General features: G+C 38.6%; 1 protein-coding gene across 5 annotated transcripts in view; it reads left to right on the forward strand.

The window, feature by feature from the left end:
• Positions 1-4,497: 4,497 nt before the first annotated feature.
• ppfia1 (PTPRF interacting protein alpha 1) overlaps positions 4,498-21,450 on the forward strand; it is a 50,795-nt gene continuing 33,842 nt past the window's right edge. For all 5 annotated transcript variants that reach the window (XM_088334046.1, XM_088334045.1, XM_088334047.1 and 2 more), the window contains exons 1-6: positions 4,498-5,207; positions 10,699-10,965; positions 15,586-15,687; positions 16,265-16,429; positions 18,792-18,866; positions 20,508-20,609. In XM_088334046.1, the coding sequence (XP_088190172.1) occupies positions 10,699-10,965; positions 15,586-15,687; positions 16,265-16,429; positions 18,792-18,866; positions 20,508-20,609 (711 nt within the window). In that variant the 5' untranslated portion in view covers positions 4,498-5,207. The remainder of the gene's footprint in view (positions 5,208-10,698; positions 10,966-15,585; positions 15,688-16,264; positions 16,430-18,791; positions 18,867-20,507; positions 20,610-21,450) is intronic.

Consider the following 21,450-nt stretch of genomic DNA (forward strand, 5'->3'; position numbering starts at 1 on the left):
GTGGGTAGTTGACGCAGCAGCATCTGCTTTTATGCATTTTATTAAGCAAGTATTTTTTGGGAATTGGACCAATACTATTATCCTGGGATCGATACTTGGCTCCTCCACCAAAATCCTCCAATCGACCTTAACAAAACAAATGTAACCATTTCAATTAGAACATTTAATAATAATAATAATAATATTATTATTAATGAAGCCCATCCATCCATTATCTGCACCGCGTATCCTCAGTAGGGCTGCGGGGGTGCTGGAGCCTATCCCAGCTATCTTCGGTCAGTGGGCAGGGTATACCTTGAACTGGTTGCCAGGCAGTTGCAAAGTACACAGAGACAGACAACTCACTCGCTCATTCATACCTAGAGACAACTTGGACCGGCCAATTAACCTGACATGCATGTTATGGAATGTGGGAGGAAACCTACACAAGCACGGGGAGAACATGCAAACTCCACACAGGAAGGTTTGATCTCATGACCTCAGAACTGTACTGAACATGCGCTAATCACTGTGCTCCCGTGCTGCCCTAATAATGAAGTCATCATTATTTCACTTCGTTTTCTTGAAAGAAAGACATTCCTTGATGCATTAAACAAATGTATGTCATTTTACAGGCATTTTTAGTGCAAAACGGGTCGTTGGCGACTCTTAACACAAGAGGTGGGTTAAATCCTGCTGGGTTGGATCGCTCGTAGATTGGAAATGTTTTCCTATCCGTCTAAAAGTTAAAATATTTTGTTGGCATCTTATTATCTAAAGTTGTGGTTCATCTCTGAAGAGTGGGATGACGCATTTCTCTAAAGAACAGCGGTGACCAGATTTTGAAGGTGCTGAATCTGATTCAGATCAGAAGGATTCTCCTGGTAAACAAAACCAGTACTATCTGTTTCATGCGTGGGAGCAAACCCTTACCCCAAAATCGGCCTGGAGAGCGACAGTCACCACCAGGCTGTACTTGCCCAAGACAAATCACAGGAAGTGGTGCCTCTACGACCCAAGTTGTGAATGGATCTGTGAACATGAAGTGCCCACTACTTCTGGATAAAAAGGGGTATAAATTTCCCCCTCCACTTCTTGCAAACAAAATTGGCAAGAAGCAACCTAACAACTGTCATGACCAGAACGGAGACAGGACCCACTTGCGTTGTTTTTCTCACAAGTTTTATTGGAAGAAAAAGAAAAGGTTGCGCCCGCGATCAGGTGATTGCTGGACGCCGGAAGCAGGTCGCTCTGAACGCAGAAGTGGATTTTCCGTGGTGAGCGATGGCGGTGTCGGAAATGGAAAAACGGGTCAGTAACCGGGACAGGAGAGCAAAAACGTGGTCGGTGTTGGAAGCGAGTCGTAAGCCAGGAAAGGAGAATAGCCGTAGTCGGGGACAAAAGAGGTCGAAAGCCCGGACGGTAGAGTAGACGTGGTCAGGATCAAAAACGTAACGGGGGACAGACGGGAGCAAAAAACAGGAGGGAGTCAGGGTCGAAAGAGGCTTGCCTAGTGTTAACTGAGGTTCGCAGACGGACTGACAAAAGGGGACAGATAGGAGTGGGTTTGAATAGGGACAGGTGATTCACATCGGTAATCATGACAACGACAACAAATCCAACACGTCTCTATGGAACAGAAGAAAGGGCTGTAGAAGCACAGAGGAGAAATCAAATAAAGTAAAATGAAAAAAAATAATGATGACATGTTTCATTTAATACAAGAAAAAGATTCCTAAATATATCATAAATCACTTGGGCATTGTGAATGTTCATCATACTAAAGATTTTACCCAAAACCCAAAAAATTCCAAAAAACGGGTTTACATTTTTGCTTTTTTTGTGTGGATAACAACTTTGCTATACGTGTCATAAGATTTATTGCATTTTCATCGTTCTTTTTCAATATGAAAGGTGTAAATGTTTTATGATCTGTGGATAAGATGGTGGATATGACAGGAATGAGTCAGATCTAAATATCATGCCAAAAATCTTGAATAATCAGACATGAGAAGAACATATGGTCGGTGCTTTCGATATTCATGTTGGAAACTTAGCATAGGTTGCAGTATCTTCAATTTTAAAACGTGAATTGAATCGTTATTTTGATTGATAAATATTACTCACAATCATAGGGTGTTTTATTAACTTGGTGTGGGAAGGGCGCTATAGGTACGGTCATTATAAATACATTGTTCCTAATCTAATGTTCACAGTCTCATGAAATGTCTTGTTTTGTGAAGGTACAGTATTATTACATTCGCTGTCCAGAATTGGCATCCCATGTAGAAGAGGTGAAGGAATGTGGGAAGTTTATTTGTTGATACGGTATTTCAGAATTCCAGCTGTTAAAGAGACAAATTCCTATGGAATGGAATTCGCTAGTTGCCAAATTCAGGTTCCGGTGGATTGAAGTCCCATTTTTCATAATTTAAAGGTACAGTGTGTAATATTTAACCACTATACGTGTATGGTGTTGTTTAACCGAAAACAAGTGCTAAAAGCACACGGGAGAATGAAAACTAAGGAGACTCAAAGTGTCCAAAATTAATATTATTTTCCCTTCCCTTTTTGCTGAGCTTTTTTTAAAAAAAGAGGAAGGGGGGAGGAAAATACGAAAGAATTAAAAGGAAAAGAGAAAAAAGTCAGAAAAAATGGGGGGAAAGGAAAAATGAAAAAAGAAAAAAAAGGGGGGGTGAAATAAATTGAAAAACAGAAACAAGGGTAAAAACAAAAAATATGATTAAAATGAACAAAAAATACCGTAGAACATTTCTTTCTCTGTGTTCTAAATCTTTTCAGTTTTTTTGTGAAGAAAGAAATAACTAAAACTATGTGCTTAAAGAAAAAGAGACAAAAACGTTTTTTGAGGTTATGCTTGGCAGCAAAAAAGGCAAGTTGAGACTCATAGATCTACTTTTTTTATCATTCTTGTACACATGTATATTGAACAAAATGTCAATACATCTGACACACAGTTTCTGTAAATATATAAATATTACATATGAAGTTAAAATAAGTATCGAGTAAACGTTGAAGTCTCTTAAAAGGGACACTGTATAATCATAATCTAATATAATGTACATATATATGGATGTGCAGAAGTAGGTAGGTAACTGTAGTTATGAGTACTGATTAGTAAAGTCGAATCATATCTCAACCTCCGAGCAGTTCAAAAATGCATGATTCACATACCATACCTGTCAACCTGTACGATTTTGCCGTACAAAGTATGTCTATTATGCATTTTAAGACGTGTACGACATACAAGCAAATCTGTGCGGAAAAATGCAAATTTGTCAATTATGGGAACTATCTGGTATACACCGACTATCACGAAACGGCAAATCAATCAAGTCAAACGAGTTCGCCGCTATCATGGTATCGTTTTTTTTTTCCCGTTGCAAACGAAGCGAGCGGTTTGATGCTACTGTGCGCATGCATCTGCCGCCTAGGATTTCATGTGGTAGTTATGTAGTGAAAGGAAGTCCGTCTCGTTTTTAGAGAACCGGCTTTTTCGGCTCAACTCATTCAAGAAAGCCGGCTCTCAAACGGCTCACTTGCTTTGATGCATTATATTACGAATCATTATTGTTGTATAAAGAAGTTAAGAAAAAAAGGAAGTTTAGAAGGAAAAAAAAAATTAAAAAGACAGGTTTGTGGTTATCCCTTTAATTAGTATATCACCAGCAATAATTTAATGCAGAAAATGAATTCATAATTTGAATTTAAAAATGTATTATTCAACTTAATTATATTTACATGTATTTTTTTCCTTCTACAGTGAACGCCCAAGCTACTTCATTTTTTAACTTTTTTTCATAATAAACTTCATTATGTCGAGCAACTCAGTATCTCACAACAAAATGTTAATTAACAATATATATATGATATAACGACACACATGTACAATATAACATGTTAAACTACATCAATAAAAAGTTTGAAAAAAATATGGTGTAAGATTATTTTGTATTTTGTAAGGGAAAATATGACAGTTTGTAAGGGCGGAGGAGGTTGACAGGTATGGATTAGTTAAGTCAAATAAATGCTCATATCTCAACCTCCAAGTAGTTAAAAATGGCATGGTTCATATGCTTTTGCTTAATATCTCAATCAATTTGTTTTTTTGTTTGTTTTTTAATGATGTTTTTTACCACCTGGAGGCGCTAAATAATACGCACTGTCCCTTTAATATCACACCATTATCGCCTCCTCCTGTTGCCAAGCGGTGAAGGGCTAGCCCTAAACTCCTAAAGCAAAAGCTAGCGAGCGAGAGGCCACCATTGGCTGTCCCGACTGCCCGAGCTGGCAGGCAGTGGCGTCAGGGAAAGACTGGACTGACGGACGCTAACCTGGAAAAAGAAAATCCCTCTTTAATTTGGGAAAGGATAACATCGGAAACGCGAACGTTTGGATTTTCCTTTAACTTGTGGATTTTCCGGCCCGACCAAAACTCCCGTTCAACATCGTTGTGGAAGTTTAAAGAGTTGATGTGGCGACGCTCCTGCTCGGGAAGCTAATGTTAGCCTAAGCGCTAATGTTACTTTAGTGATTACTCGTTTTGCTCGAGTTTGCCGGGTTACTTTCGCATTTTTACAACCTAAAAGACACTTAAGACGATGTCTGGCACATAGACTCGAACTATGTGGACATTTGTTCAACTTTTAGGTTACTTTTTATCTTGGTGAAGTTAGACTTTCAAACAAGCGAGCGTTAGCCGCCTAGCAGGCTAGTGGCTAACGTTGGCTAACTGTTAACTCCGAACGGATTTAAAGCCAAAGATTTTAGCTTTAAATTAAGCCTATGCTTGTAAGTGCACAGCTGTTTCCAAGTCATCTTACTTGTGCTATCGTTTGATTCTTTTTGAATATTTGTGTTGAATATGTACATCCATTCGGAAGGGCTTTACTTTTTTTTTTTTTAAAGTCGTTCTGAATTGTGAAGAAAACACTTTTTAAATATGCAATCGTCGAATCAACCAACAGTTTACTTGTCCAACGCTAGCTAGCTATACTTGACTTAGCTGTCCCTGCCCTCTGTTCAATGGATTTGATCTCAGGCCTTGTCTTTAGAAGAGGACACTATCAAAAGCCTTAATAGACATTATTCCAGCAAGTGGGGTAATATTTTAATGTCTGGATCTTTGGTGGTCTTCCTCTCACGACCGGATTGCAGCACCGTGGACCTCGTTTGCCTGCCAGTTGGAATTATTGTCGCTTGTCAAGGTATTTGCATCCCATTATTACTCAGAATGTATCATAAGTAGCCATGAACTGATGCGTGTGTTACATACCGAGATTCCAATTACTGTATGTCAAATGCATTGTTGACGTAAGAGAACGTTTGGAGGTTTTAACCAGATAAAACAGACCATGCAATTGAGTGGATTAAAGGGGTGGGCGATCCTGGGAATTTGAATATTGATCCAGTCGATGTTAATACATGGTAGTGGTCATGATAGCGATACTTTTTGCTTGGAAATCACATGATCACCAAATAACTGAACCTCCCCCTAGAGTTGGGTTACTTTTACGATAAACACAGCATGTTATGCACTGTGGAGGTACATTTTTAAAACAACAGGACAAAGATACAAATGTTTCAGAACAAAAGCAAAGAAAATCAATAGAACAACAATGTAATAAAAACACTATAACAATGTCCGCATGTCAACTATACATTCCATTGCAAACTATTTTGAAAATAAAGTCAAAGAGCAATACAATCCCCAAAAACTTTTAACAGTATAAAAATAAAATACTTGTATTACAGTAACTGCTATAGAGCAAAAGTCGCGAAGTCAAACCCCCAAAAATCAGCAATGTAACAACGAATCCCTTTTGCCTATGTTGCCATAAAAACGATCTAAAGGTTTTTTTCAGGACCAGTGTTGTTGTGTTTACATTTTTGGGTGCAGCTCATTGCTCTCTGCGGGTTGAGCATTTCCTCGTGGGTTTGTGTAAATTTGTAGTGTTGCCCACAGTAATAAACCACTATACCAAAGGACACCTGGTATTTTTCTTTTCTGTTGTTGAAAAAAAGTCAGCGCCGTGCTGCCCTTCCCGTTTGCTTCTGTCAATTTTAGCTTCTTGTTGGGGTGCGGACATAGATTTGGCCATATAGTCTGCCTGGCAGGCAGGGTACAGCAGCAGACCAGATAGAGAAAGGTGCCAAAAGTGTGTCTGTCAGTAACACACAGGGGCATAAACTTGAGTGTCAGGAGAAGCTGGGTGAAAGATGGAAGAGGCTGTGCTATCTACATATAAAAGCAGCACTTTGGAGAAACTGGTGGAGGAGCAAAGTATCGATCCGATCCAAGTAATTGCTTAGTATCAATACTATCAATACTTGGATCAAGCCGCCCATCCCAAGTGGATTTCATGCTATGGTGATGTTGACTGAGACTACATTTTATAAATGTTTTTTTAAACTTGAGATTATTTGGATGTGTTTGTACCACCCATCTGTCACTACACAGATGTTCAACCCAAACACCACAATCTCCTGAATATATAAACCAGTGGTAAAGGCGGACAATATTGTAATCCAAAAGACACCTGAAAGATAATTATCTCATCTCATTAGCCGTACCGCTTATCCTCAGTAGGGTCGCGGGGGGCTGGAGCCCATCCCAGCAATCATCGGGCAGTGGGCAGGGGACACCCTGAACTGGTTGCCAGCCAATCGCAGGGCACACAGGGACAGACAACTCATTCGCTCATTCACACCTAGGGACAATTTGGACCGGCCAATTCACCTGAAATGCATGTCTTTTGGAATGTGGGAGGAAACCGGAGTGCCCGGAGGAAACCCACGCAAGCACGGGGAGAACATACAAACTCCGCACAGAAAGTCTGGAGCTGGATTTGAACCCACAACAGGTTCCCATGACATGAACTGTGGCGCACAAGCGCTAACCACTGCGCCGCCGTGCTGCCAAGATAATTTTCTATGAGTCATAAATTATTCATCAGTGATGCATTCATTCATTTAATAATAATAATAATAATTTCCTTTGTATTGTCATTCTTTGTAACAATGTACACAGAACGAAATGTCGATACACCTGACCCGTTGTAGCGAGCCGATGCAGCCGCAGCCAACAGAGGGCGCCGCCATTTTACCAATTACTTACCTTTCGGGGGATTTGTTGTACATTTCATATTATCTACTCTGAGAATTGAATATACCTGTGAAAGAGTGGCTCTATTTGTATTTATTGCTTGTTCGCATTGCCATTTGATAATCTGATGTCGTTTAGGAGGTCCGGAAGTCCATACATGGGCATTACCTATGAATCGCGAATGGCTTCTTGTGTGTTTGAGGACTTTAAGATATGTTTTATTAGAATAGAATAGTCTTTATTGTCATTGATAACGTAGTGAATATTATTTGCAACAAGATAAGATATGGCACTACAGGATAAATGAGTTAAACATGTAAAAAAAGTTTAAAAGTATTCTGAATTAATAATAACACAGTCGAGGTAAGATTTTAAACCCTAGCCTGACCTCGACTGAAAATTCGGGTCGGGCCTAAAACGTCACTGATTATCTCGGGGTTGTGCCGAGCAGGGCTTCTCTATTGCATGGTATATTGCTCCCCCTTTTTGCAAAATGCACCATTGACCTGGTTACAGCCATAGAACCCTGAGAATGCCCGATCTCTGGAAGCTCAGCAGGGTTGGGCCTGGTTAGTACTTGGATGGGAGACCGCGTGGGAATAGCAGGAGCTATAAATTGGTCTATAAAAGCACTGAATGTACTCCCCTGGTACAGTCGGTGAAAATGAATTTCCCTAAGGGGACTTAATAAATCAGATAAATTAACATAAATCCCGCATCTCTGCGCTTGGCTCATCGCGAGCTCCGTTGCGCGAAAGCGGGACGGAATCTATTGCGCGCCGATCATCCACAAAGAAAAATAAACTAAAAACAATTATGTGTGGATAGTTAAAAAAAAGGAGAGAAGCGCCTCATCACAAAAAAAAAAAATCCTTACCACCTTCGGGTCTGCTTCGACCTTCGTTACTCAAATCAATTTAATTTGTTGGGCTCGGGCTGGTTTGGGCTTCATTACCCGCGGGCCGGGCAGTCCTGGCTTTTTTTTGGAACCGCCCTCCTCTACACTGGGTTATACGGGTTTTTGAAATTCTTGAAAATGCTGGAATTTTGATGCGCTTTTAAGGATTGGAAAGTGCTTGCATTTTAAGTGAAGTGTATGTAAATGCTTGAAATTGTTGCCATGTTTCACAAGTCTGCTTAAAAATGACAACACTGCTCTCTGGTGGCTTCTCTTTGCCATTGCATTTCTACTTCCCTCGTGGTTAACTGCCCCTGGCATTAGTTTGTACGGCATTCTTCAAAGAAGTGTCATCATCCCCTATGAGTCGCGCCGTATACAGGACTGTCTCAGTAAATTAGAATATTGTGATAAAGTTCTTTATTTTCTGTAATGCAATTAAAAAAACAAAAATGTCATACATTCTGGATTCATTACACATCAACTGAACTATTTCAAGCCTTTTATTATTTGAATATTGCTGAATTTGGCTTACAGCTTAAGAAAACTCAAAAATCCTATCTCAAAATATTAGAATATCATGAAAAAGTATACAAGTAGGCTATTCAACTAATCACCTGAATCATCTAATTAACTCGAAACACCTTGCGAGGGTTTCCTGAGCCTTAAAAACACTCAGCTTGGTTCAGTAAACTAAATCACAAGTATGGGGAAGACTGCTGATCTGACTGCTATCCAGAAGACCATCATTGATACCCTCCATCAGGAGGGTAAGACGCAAAAATAAATTTCTCAAAGAGCAGGCTGTTCACAGAGTGCAGTTTCAAAGCATATCCACAAAAAGTCTGTTGGAAGGGAAAAATGTGGCCGGAAACGCTGCACAACCAAGAGAGATGACCGCAGCCTTAACAAAATTGTGAAGAAGAGCCGCTTCCAGAATTTGGGGGAGCTTCAAAGACAGTGGGCTGAAGCTGGAGTCCAGGTATCAAAAGCCACAGTTCACAGACGTGTCCGGGAAATGGGCTACAATAGCCGTATTCCCATGGTCAAGCCACTTCTGAACTCAAGACAACGGAAGAAGCGTGGAAGATTCCTCCATCGGGAGATATGGTTGAGTGTCATAGAGTGATTTTTACGCGCATGGTTGTGGTTTTCTTTGATTCTGCGATAAAAATTGTCAAAGTAGGAAAAGGCCTGTTTCAAATACAGTCCAAAAGCCAACCTAATCTCCCCAAAAGGATGAAAAAAGAAGAGTTTGTTTGACCGTGTCTAAAAAAGTCACAAACTTGAACATGTAACACATTTAGCTTGACAGAGGCTGCAATGATGTTTTTATCCAAGCGATGGCATCAGCAAGCAGAATATTTCCAGATTTCGGACACCACCTTTAAGTTAAAACGACATATTACTGTTATTGTCAATCGATATACTGTGGTTTGCTCAGGGCAATTCAGCTTCATTTTTTTTTACCAGATTGGTTATGATTTGTGTGTCTTTTTTACAATTTATTTTGGTGTGGTTGAAGTTTGGCAGAACTGACGAAAGTGCGTGAAGTTTATTTTTGGTATTTCTTAACTACATTTATGACATGCAGTTAAAAAACTCCTAGTTATTGAAACATACTGTTAATTTCTTTGGGCATGTGAGGTCAAACAGTGTGTGTATTTCCTGCACTTATTCCCTTGTTGGAATGCAAAATCCAGTTCACATGATCCCAAGCTGTTGTCCAGCAATCTGTCTACGGGACAGATTTGTGGAGCTTGGTTGTAATTTTGTAGGACTCCCTCACTCTATTGTCATGCTAATTTCTCCCAATAACTTTTTTGTGGTTTGTTTTTTGAGCCAATTTCAAACCCTATGTATTTCACACTGAACAAGTCTGATGAAAAATAAGATGAAAGCAGATGGGTGCAATAGAACATAAAGCACATGGGCTCTCTGAACTCAGTTGGGCATTGTTAATACAAACTTAGAAGAGAAAATATTTAACTTTAAACTTTTTAAGAATACCTGACATGACACCCCAGCTTTAGGTTAAAAAAAATGCCTGGTCACATTTTTCTGTTTCTTTTCCATGTGTTTTTATCCAATGATTATTTGTTTACATGCAGAGAGAAATAACTGCAGAATGGTACCTACCGTATTTTTCTTACTGTACCTTATGAATTAAATATAATCTTTAAATAGTTGGTGAAAGGAAGTTTGATCTACAAGTCTATGTGATGGTCTCATCGGTATGTAAATATATGTATCATGGTTCAAGATTGTCTTTGGTTATTAAAATAAAATGCCAATAAAACTTTATTTGCAGCTTCGATATTAGAGTTTACAAAAGAAGTTCATATTTTAAAAGGGAGTTCAAAACTGTGATCCGTGGTTTGTTAATGCAACATTCATTGCAGCTTGGTCATCCTGGAAGGGGGGTTTCCTCATGTGCGGTCCTTTTTAAGGTTTCTTCATTTTCCTCATGCTGAGGTTTTTCCTTGTCCTCATGTAGGTTTTTAGATCAGGGGATGGTGTAATAATAGTCTGTAGTTTGTTAATGTCTGTGGTATTTGCAGACCTTTGAGACTCTTTGTGATTAAGGACTATACAAATACACATGACTTGAATTGACTTGACCAAAAGCCTTATTTTATATGTATTGTTCTGTATTATTTATTATTTTTCCCTGTCATTTTCTTCTAATCTATAGATGATGTGTGAAGTGATGCCCACCATCAGTGAGACGGAAGGACCAAATGGAAGTGGAACAGGCCGTCGAGGGTCCGGCTCCCCACTACAATCAGACTCTGAAGGTCATTTTGAGTCTCTTATGGTGTCCATGCTAGAGGAGCGGGATCGTCTGCTTGAGACTTTAAGAGAAACTCAAGAAAATCTGAGTTTGGCTCAGGGTAAACTGCATGACATCGGCCATGAAAGAGACTCTCTCCAGAGACAACTCAACACTGCTTTACCACAGGTAATGAGGTCACATGCACCAGCTATTTCAAGCCTATCTTTCTTAATGATGAATTATATCTCATACTGTAATCCTCGTTACTTTGCGCTTTGTACTTCATGGACTCGCAGTTGAAAAATATTCTGCAATACATTATCCCTGATCCCATACTGCTGTAACGTGGGTAAGGCAGAGTGCATATTTTTCAAGCCTGGCAACTTTTTTTTTTTTCCCCCCTGTGTCATTCTGTCCAGCAAAAAGTGAGCTCCTCTTATGCGGCCGCGATCAATTATCACTGATTGCAAATTGCTGCGAGCTGGCACCCACTGTTGTCAGGACTCACTGCCCTTTTTTTATTTTTATTTTTTTTCTCGGTTACTGTATTTCTGCCTAAAATGCACTGCACTTATGTGTCTGAGATCCTTTATCGAGGGGACTTCAGAGCCCACTTTTGTCAGGACTTGTAGCCTTTCTTTTGTTGCTGTTTCTGTATGTCTGCATAAAATAAACTGCACTTGTGCAGCTGTGGTCCATTACACCCAATTCCAAATTGTTGCAACCTGGAGCCAGCACTTGTTTGGAGATGTGCCGTTCTGTCCCACTTAAAAGATGATGCACGTTTTTTAACGCAATCAATTATCCCCGACTTTTTGCATATAGTGGTGATTATGGTCACCATTAATCGCGATAAACAAGGGGATTACAATACGTTCCTCTAATGGAATTTACAGTGCTTTGTAAAAGTATTCCACCCCCTTGAACTTTTCAAACTTCTGCCTCATTTAAACATACAAATAGAACATTTTTGTGAACAATCAACAGTTGGGACACAGTTGTGAAGTGAAATGAAATTCGTTGCGTTTTTTATACTTATTCAACAAATGAAAACTGTAATGTGGAGTGTAGGAAATAATTTTGCCCCCTTGCATTAATACTTTGTAGCACCACCTTTTGTTGCAATTAAAGCTGGGGGAATGAATGTCTCTTCATCAGTGTTGCATATCAAGACACAGAAATGCTTTCCCATTCTTCCTTGCATAACAATATTTAAAATATTACTGAAATTCGAATTGTTTAGGAGTACAAAAAAACCCTAACTTCACCAAATTGCCATTTCAAAAAGGCCAAACTTGTTTAGATAGATACGCGTAGGTCCCAAAAATAAACCTTGCTTTTACAATCGCTTCAGAAAGCAATCTTTGAAAGTCCTTAAAAAGGGCTTTAATCTGGTCATGAAAAAGGTGTATGATCTGTGACTTGACAAAATTTAACACTGGATGTTTAAATCCTAGATATTCCTGTGAACTACCAAAAGCCTTTATTAGAGTGGTGTTTCAATTATGCATACACGATCACGTTATCTGGCTTGAAACTTGATACAGAGACCATCTGTTTAATGCGATAATGAGTTGCACCCTGTTTGAGTTAAGAGCTGGTAGTAGTTGTGTTTACATTATCCTCAGGTTTGCACAAAAAGCTGCCTGCAATTGAACTGACATGGTGGATTCAGGAATTTTGAGGGATAAAAAGAACATTGGTAAACATTTTCTTTTGCTCTCAGGCGGTTTTTGAGACATGGTGAAAAATATTTTTGAGAATGGGAAAACTTTTGAAATTTCCAGACCCAGTCTGATGTCCTAAGGCAGGCATATTAGACATTCAGCCCGCAGGCTGAATGTGTCCTGTTGGGTGATTTAATCCATCCCCTCCATTCATTTCTTAGTATGCCAAAAAAGAACAAAGTGTCTTGGTAATTTCTATAAAAGTAATGATCTTTTATAAATGAATCCATATCAAATGCTTTCTTTCCGGCCGCTGGAGGGCAGTGTTTAGTTTGTATAGTGTGGTGAGTTGGTTTTGGTATAAAACTGCATTCATTCATCAATCCATTATCTGCACCGCTTATCCTCAGTAGGGTCACTGGGGTGCTGAAACCCATCCCAGCTATCTTCGGGCAGTGGGCAGGGGACACCCTAAAATGGTTGCCAGTCAGTCGCAGGGCACAGAGGGACGGACAATTTGCTTGCTCATTCACACCTAGAGACAATTTGGAACGGCCAAATAACCTGACATGCACGTTTTTGGAATGTGGGAGGAAACCGGAGTGCCCGGAGAAAACCCACGCAAGCACGGGGAGAACATGCAAACTCTACACAGGAGGTTCGATCTCATGACCTCAGAACTCTGCCGCACACGTGCTAACCACTACGCCGCCGTGCTGTCCTGCATTCATTCAACTGTTTAAAAAAATAAGTTGATATATTCAATGCCAAAAATGTAAATTGTTTTTCCCCATTGTTTGTAAATAAATGTATTGGGTTAAAATAAGATCCCTTGTCATCCGCGATTAAATACATGTAGGTCAAGAAAATTTGCATTTATTTGGCATATAATAATTTCAAAGTACCTCTCCTGCCATGCTAAAACATTCAGTAGTCTACAGGAAGCACACGCACGTGCCTGTGTTTTAAATTATAATTTTAACATAAATTTTTGCTCCCAAGTTCCATATGTGCGGTACAAGAAAATGATGCGCTTTGGTCACTTTGAGTCTTGTGCTCTTCCTTGTGCTTTTTTGCACTCGTTTTTGGCGGCAAAACACCTGGGGTCACTAACGTGGTGTTCGCGGACACCAGGGTGCCTCCTAAGGATAGGTGAGGTTTCCATGAACATGTTCTGAAAATAGCTCACCAGTGCTGGCTCATTGTGATTTACTAATAAAATATTTTTTAGTGGTTGACTGATGTCTATTCACCCCCTCTTCTAATAAATAACCTGGTTATAACATAGTAACAACATAGTAATAGCATGATAGGTTGTAATTTTGGAAATGCATATCAAACTGGGTGCCCTTTGCGCTAATTAGTAATAAAAAGTAGCTCTTGGCTTGAAAAGGGTTGGAGAACCCTGCACTATAAAATACAGTGACATCTAGTGGTCAAATAATACACTGTCCCTTTTAATGAGAGAAAACCTGTTAAAAATAGAAAGCAATGTGATTATATTATAATTTTGTCAAATTTTTGTTATTGTTACTGGTCTAGGAAAACACGTTCTTTTTGTCGTTCAAAAAATGCATTGAATTGGGCTTATTGGGAAAAATGCATGCGGCCACATATTTTTGATTGTGGTAGAAGTCAAATCAGTTGTAATTGCTTATGGAGACCATATGTCCCCTCCTTGCCTCAGTGATATTTGGAGGCCAACACTGAAGCCATGACAAGTCATTGGTGGAAGCCATTTTGGATCAACCTGACCCCCTTATACCTTGTAATTTTGCACGGGAGATACAATGTTGGTGGAAATTGTGATCTTTTTTTCTTTGTTACTGTAACCTGGTTATAACATAGTAACAACATATTTGAGTAGCAAAGGTGTATGCGGGAGGCCAGGATTTGATTGCAGGGGGTGGGTTGCTATTTCTCTTTCTGACACTTTCTGCGTGTTTGGTTAGTGAGTACAAAATCCCTTTGTATAGGGTGATATTGGGTCTTGGTGTTTAGAGCAGAGTTTTATTGTCTGAATGGTGTTAAAAGCTTAATTGTAATCCCGTCTTCCTAAATGCTCCATGTATTTCCAAGTTCGTGCTTTCCACACATTCCCAAAATTTGTTTAAAAAAATTCCTTTATTCTTTCATTTATTTACCTTTCTGGTTTTATTGTGCTTTTCATGTTATTTATCTTTGTATTGGGTATAGCTGTAATAGAGCTCTGTATGAACACATGCGCTTTTCTGAACAATTGGAGGGTTTTTAGTTGGGTGCTCCTTATAGTCCAGAAAATACAGTAAATCTTTATCATTTCTATAGCAATTTGAGAACAGAAAGAGCACAAATAAAAATAGCAATTGTAGAACAAAAAGAGCAAAATTAAATAAGCTTTATGGGTCAGGAAACATCAGTCTTAATTCTCATTCATTCGGAAACCTATTAGAGAAAAATAACTTTTACTCATTTAGCACTTCTTTGACTCCTATCTAACAAGTTTTACTATTTGAAAAATGCAGTCTTTTCATTGTTGCTGCGGCGGCTCTCCTCAAGAATATTTTTTGCTGTTTTGGCACACGAAGCATATAGATTATAACCAAGACAACAGTCAAGAAAAATGTTAAGTAAAAAAAAAAAAGGGGGGGGAATGTAGGAAGTAAGCTACTCTGTAATTACTCAAAGGCCTGCCTCCTGTAGTGCATCATTTGCTGGCAGTAGGCAAATCTTGATAGCCAATAGCTGTCCTACACTGCTGAAACTGAATCTTGCCTGGATCTCTGTGATTCAAAGGAAGGCAAAACAAGTACATTGTTGTAGAAACAAAAGGTTCCATCAACTCTATCATACAACCTACTTTATTACATTTAAAGACTTTAAGTGATAAACTATGTCAGGATTTGGATTAAACAACAATTACAACAGTCTACAATTATTAATAAATGATTTATACTTTAAATGAAGATTTAGCCCTTGTCAAATTAAATGTTTTCTTGCATTTATGGCCAATCTGTTTCTTGTCATGATCATATTGGTAAGGCATAAACAAACTCGAATACCGTTTTGATGGTGTAAAACACTGTATTTCCCTTATGTGTGTCAAAAAATAATTGTGAAAAGTATTCTTTGTAGAAAATGCCATGTTTTTGTTTTGCAGGAGTTCGCAGCACTAACGAAAGAGGTCAATCTATGCCGGGAACAACTTTTGGAAAAGGAGGAAGAAATTGCGGAACTAAAAGCTGAGAGAAACAACACACGGGTTAGTTGAAATTTGGTTCTGATTTTAGGTGTTACGCAATGAACTCACAAGAAATGTGTGATAGTCTTTACAGTCTACCTTGTTGGGCTTTGTGAGAATTTAATACAAAAGTTAGGGTATGCATGGGTGATTCCAGTTTTTTTACAAACATCTGGCTGTAACTTTGGTAGAGTGCATCTCACTTTGAACAGAAAAAAAAATACAAATAGAGTTAAATTAGCAACCCGTACTTATGAAACATGACTAAAATCTTATTGCAAATAATTGTATTACTCTTTTTTTTTTTTTTATTATAGCAGTTTTGGTTTTGCCTTGTGATCTTTTTGTACTATTATTCTCAAAATAACATGAGAGTATGTTTCTATAATTTTTAAACCAATAAATCAGTGAATCTCTTACTACAGATCCTTCAACGCATTATTAAGTACTACATTTAAACTAAAATTCTTATGTTAAAATTGCCCCATCAATTTTTTTTCTAGACAGCAATAATAGTTTAATGGCAGTGTTGATCAAAAAATAGCCATTTTTGGATGCAATTAATAGTATGTACTCACAGTATTCGTTGTTTGTGCAGCTTCTCTTGGAGCATTTGGAGTGTCTGGTTTCTCGCCATGAACGTAGTCTAAGGATGACAGTAGTGAAAAGACAAGCTCAGTCTCCTGCTGGAGTTTCTAGTGAAGTGGAAGTCCTCAAAGCCCTTAAGTCACTTTTCGAACACCATAAAGCCCTTGATGAGAAGGTAAGACTTGGATCTTCTATGCAGACTTAATGGAAAAATCTTTTATGCATGCTTTTGCTTGAGTGTGAGAGAAGTTCTATTCATAACCTATTTTGTGCTCCCAGTTGCCACTTGCGTTGCCCTTTGGATTGTTCACAGACAATGTGTTGCACATGTCCAATTTTTTTACTCTTGAAAATTGATATACAACACACATTTAAAATGTACAGCACACACAATCCGTTCAAATGCTAGCAATAATGATGTGTTATTTATTATAGATATGCACTTACAATTAAATACAGTGACGTATTTTACTTGTTGACTTAAGGCAACAGATACAGTGGGGCAAATGAGTATTTAGTCAACCACCAACCCTGCAAGTTGTCCTACTTGAATACATCAGAGAGGCCTTTAATTGTCGACATGGGTAAACCTCAACCATGAGAGACAGAATATGGGGAAAAAACATTATTTGATTAAATAATTTATTTCCATATTAGAGTGGAAAATAAGTATTTTGGTTAGCCATAAACCCGCAATATTTTGGGCTCTAAAAAAGAGGTCTAACTTCAACTAACAAGGTATGACGAGGCTCCACTCATCATTTTATTAATTTATTAAAATTGAAGACCTGCACAAGGCTGGGAATACTGAATCTGATCAATTGGTGTGAAACAAATAAACTGTAGAAAAAATTATTAGAAAATAGAAGACATACAAGACCACTGACATTCTCCCTCGATCTGGGGCTCCAGTGAGATCTCCACCCATTGCTTCAAAATGATAACGAGAACGGTGAACTAAACACATGAGGGCTTAATGAACGACTTGCAGAGAGCTGGGACCAAAGTATCGAAGGCTACTCTATTAGTAACACAATGCGCCGCCAGGGACTCAATTCCTGCACTGCCAGACTTGAGATGTGGTTGGGTCTTTCAGTATGACAATGATTCCAAACACATAGCCAGGGCAACAAAGGAGTTGCTCTATAAGAAGCATTTTAAGCCAGTTTCCAGAAATATGTGGAGGGAGTTGAAGGTCCGTGTTGCCCAAAGACAGCCCCAAATATCTTTTCTAAAAGGAGATCTGCATGGGGGAAAAGGCAAACATACTAGCAACTGTGTGTGAAAAGCTTGTGAAGAGTTACAGAAAATGTTTGGCCTCCGTTATTGCCAACAAAGGGTAAATAAAAAAGTATTGGATGAACTTTTAGTATTAACAAAAAATAACTTTCCACCATAATTTGCAAATAAATTCTTTACAAATCAAACAATATGATTTTCTGTTTTTCCCCCCGCATTCTGTCTCTCATGTTTAAGGTTTACCCACGTTGATTATTACAGCTCTCTCTTATATTCTCAAGTGGGACTTATTTGCCCCCACTGCACACCACTCTACACTGAAATGTGAAATGCTATTCAAGTTAAACAGCTTTCTGGCCTTTTTTATTTTTATTTTTATTATTATTTTTATTTTTATTTATTTTTTTGCTTATCAAGAGATGTAGTGTAGCTTTTTTTCTACAACTTGCGCCATTCCACTGATTAGAATGCTAAATTCTGGACTACAAGGCGCAGTAGGCATGAATGTCTTGAACTAAAATGTGGAACCTTTCTTGGAAAAGTAGTTTTTGGTCTGCAACGTTCATAGATGCTTTGAAAAAGGAATAGTACCTATACATTGTTGTGAAAAAATTTTTTTCCCTCTTCCTGATTTGTGTTTTTGTATATTTATCACTCCCAAAGGTTTTAGATTATCAAACCAAATTTAATATTACACAAAGACTCTGGCCCTGTGTGAAAAAGTAATTGCCCCTGAACATTGTAGCGAGTTGGGCTACCTTTGGCAGTGATAACAAAAATCAAATGTTTGCAATAATTTGTAATGAGTCTTTGACAACACTGCGGAGAATTTTTGGCCCACTCATTTTTGCAAAATTGTTTCAAATTTGCCACATTGGAGCGGTTTTCTAGCATAACCTGCCTGGTTAAGGTCACAACCAAAGCATTTCAATTAGATTTAAATCCAGACTTTGACTTGGTTACTCCAGAATCTTTATTTTTGTTTTGTTGTCGATGCTTGCGTCATCTGTCCCGCAATAAAATATAATAACATGGCCATCTGGGTGGAGTTCATTCGCAAATAGTGTTCAAAAATAATATTTTTCCCTTCGTTTTTCATAACTGAAAACTAAACAAAGTACGCCTTGGACCAAGCATGATGCGAACAACTGTAACGACACAGCATGATGGAAGCTGCAGAACTTTTGCAAATCGATGCGTGCATGTCCGACAGTAGTATGACATCCAATCACGGGTGCATGGTTCAGTCAGCAGTATATGGACCACAGTTGCTGATTTTTTTTTTCTTCACTTAAAAGGTTAGGGAGAGACTGCGCGTCGCCTTGGAAAGATGCAGTGTTTTGGAGGAACAACTCACCATGTCACACAAAGAGGTGAGATTTGCTGTATCTCAAACCATTGATAATAACCTGTTGTACTTCTACCACTCTTTTCTACTTTATTCAAAAAGTTTTATGAATAGTTAGTCTTTGTTTATAGATACGTTTTTCCCAGAATAACTTGTGTCCGAAATTTGTTTTTCTTCAATCATTATTTAAAATGTCTCTCAATTATTTGTTTGTTTTATTTAAAGGTGACATTGTTTTCTGAATCTGTCAATATTACACAATTGTGTATATATATATGTGTGTGTGTGTATATATATAAAGTGTATACATTTCTCAATTTTGATTTTCGAGGAGAAATAAGGGTTGTTTCATCCTCCTTTCCCATATGACAGCAACAATGTATAACTGAAATTGTAGACAAAAACACTTGCTGATAGGTGCTGAAAGTCATTGACATTGCAAAATTTGTTTGAAGTAATATCCTACGCTGTTGTTACACCACTATGTTCGTCTAGACCTGTGTCATGTGTTGGCTTGCTATTGTTGTATACATTCATAGCCATGACTACATTCGCACGTATAAAGATGCTGAGACTCTTAAGAATAATTTATTGTATTTTATATACAGTCACAATTGCCCGTTTCCACAAAACCACCACACCTTGCCCAAAAACTTTGGTGGACCCACTGCAAAATGAACGCTATCTTAAACGTCAGTTTTCCCAAATAGTTTTGACTGTAACATCTTATAAAAAACCTGCTGTAATTTTTTATTTCACTAATATTAACTGTTCATATATACAGTAAGACCTCGGTTATCGCGGTTAATGGGGACCAAAACCACCCGCGATAAGTGAAAATCCGCGAAGTAGCGGCGCATCTTCAAAAAAACAAAAACAAATCTCATTTCATCTCATTATCTGCACCGCTTATCCTTATTAGGGTGACGCCGCGTCCGCCGAACTCGCTCCGTCGCGCGGCCCGGGAGTGACCTCCGCCGACCCACCAGTCTTGACCCTTTCTCGTCTGACCTTCTTCAGAGTCAGATTTATATAGTTATTTTCAACGCAACGGGCTGCTAAAAGCTGTCTGGAGCTATGCTGCAGACTGTTTTAGGGGGCACCCACTCTTGCGCCCCTCCCACTGTTTGACTGACAGCATAACCCAGCCTATCACAGTTGCGCACATAGTCACACTAACGCAGCATAAAGCACCCTGCCTTATCTATCTCCGCTGTCTATCAGAACACAATGTACAATCCAAAGATATCAAAGACAATAAAGACCAAATCAATCAAATTCAAAATCCGCGAAGAAGTGAACCAGCGATAACCGAAGCGCCAAGTATAGAGGGGCCTCCGTACCCGGAGATATGGAGACCAGCCTTTATGCTGGCACATTTTTTAAAAGGGCAGACAAGTCTCGGATTTTCCCTGTTGAATGGGATGAAGATTGACAAAAGCCCTTGAGGATGTTGAACTGTCCTAGATTTTGTTCCTCTTGGTCTGTGATGAAGCACTTAATGCCCGAATCATCTTTTGTCCCTGAGACATGGACCCACACACACATACTCTCAAAGACAAGCCCTCCCCCCCAAAAAAACATGTATGGTAGAGTGCTTGCTAACTGCTGTTGAATGAATAAATAAGTTAACTGAGTGTTACATGATAACAAACTATCTCTTTAGTTGGCTTACTTCAGGGAGCAGAGTTGCCCGAAAAGGGGCTTGGCAGATGGAACCAGTGATGTCAACCACAACTCTGAAAATGCACTCACCACTAATGGGAAGGTAAGGTTGAGGCAAGCATGTGGGAACGTTGTTATTTGAAAAGTGTTGACTATCTGATTGGTTAATTTAGATGAACTATTTATTGTGTAAGTTGTAAAAATGTGACAACACTACATACTTAAAAACATAATCTATTGTGAACATACCCTTTCTTGTGCTGTGATGCTTGATTTTTTTCCTTTTAAATCAAGTTGGGTTTTTTTTTCAGATACAAAATTATATCTATTTATTCGTGTATAACGCACATTTTTTTAACGTAAAATAAAACTCATAAGTTTGGGTGCGTGTTACACTTGAGGTTTTATTTGTGCAAAGATTGATCAGTTGTCCCTGACCATAATCGCTAAACATTGGATGTAACCCAGGTCACAGTGGTGAGAGTGCAGAATCCTAACCACTAGTCTAGCAGTGATTTAGATGACATACACAAAGGCCTTAGGTTTTATCTTATCATCGCACTGTTTTTTGTCACGTTGCCAGAGACGAATGTTTGAGGATGGAGAAGTAGGAATGATATAAATAAATGCAATAAAGCCTCACAATGAAAACAACTGTTAAGTGTATCTGATGATGAATCTGACTTTGAAGGACATTAAAAAAATGCATTGTACATTTCTTGTTGGTACGGTGAATAAAAATTGTGTGATAATAAGATAAAATGTAATGCCGTTTCACATGTCATCCATATCAGTGGTGGTCCAATAGTTGGGATTTAGCGCTCTCACCAGTTTGCCCCCATTGTATCAAACTGCAAAATTTATTCTGTGAAGAAATTCAAGAAATGTTATACTGATTTTTAATCAAAAATAATGGTGTGCTTTTTACACATGTGCACGTTACA

This window comes from Urocampus carinirostris, chromosome 4, assembly GCF_059441175.1.
Source record: "Urocampus carinirostris isolate Australia breed hairy pipefish chromosome 4, RoL_Ucar_1.0, whole genome shotgun sequence".
NCBI classification, from domain to species: domain Eukaryota; kingdom Metazoa; phylum Chordata; class Actinopteri; order Syngnathiformes; family Syngnathidae; genus Urocampus; species Urocampus carinirostris.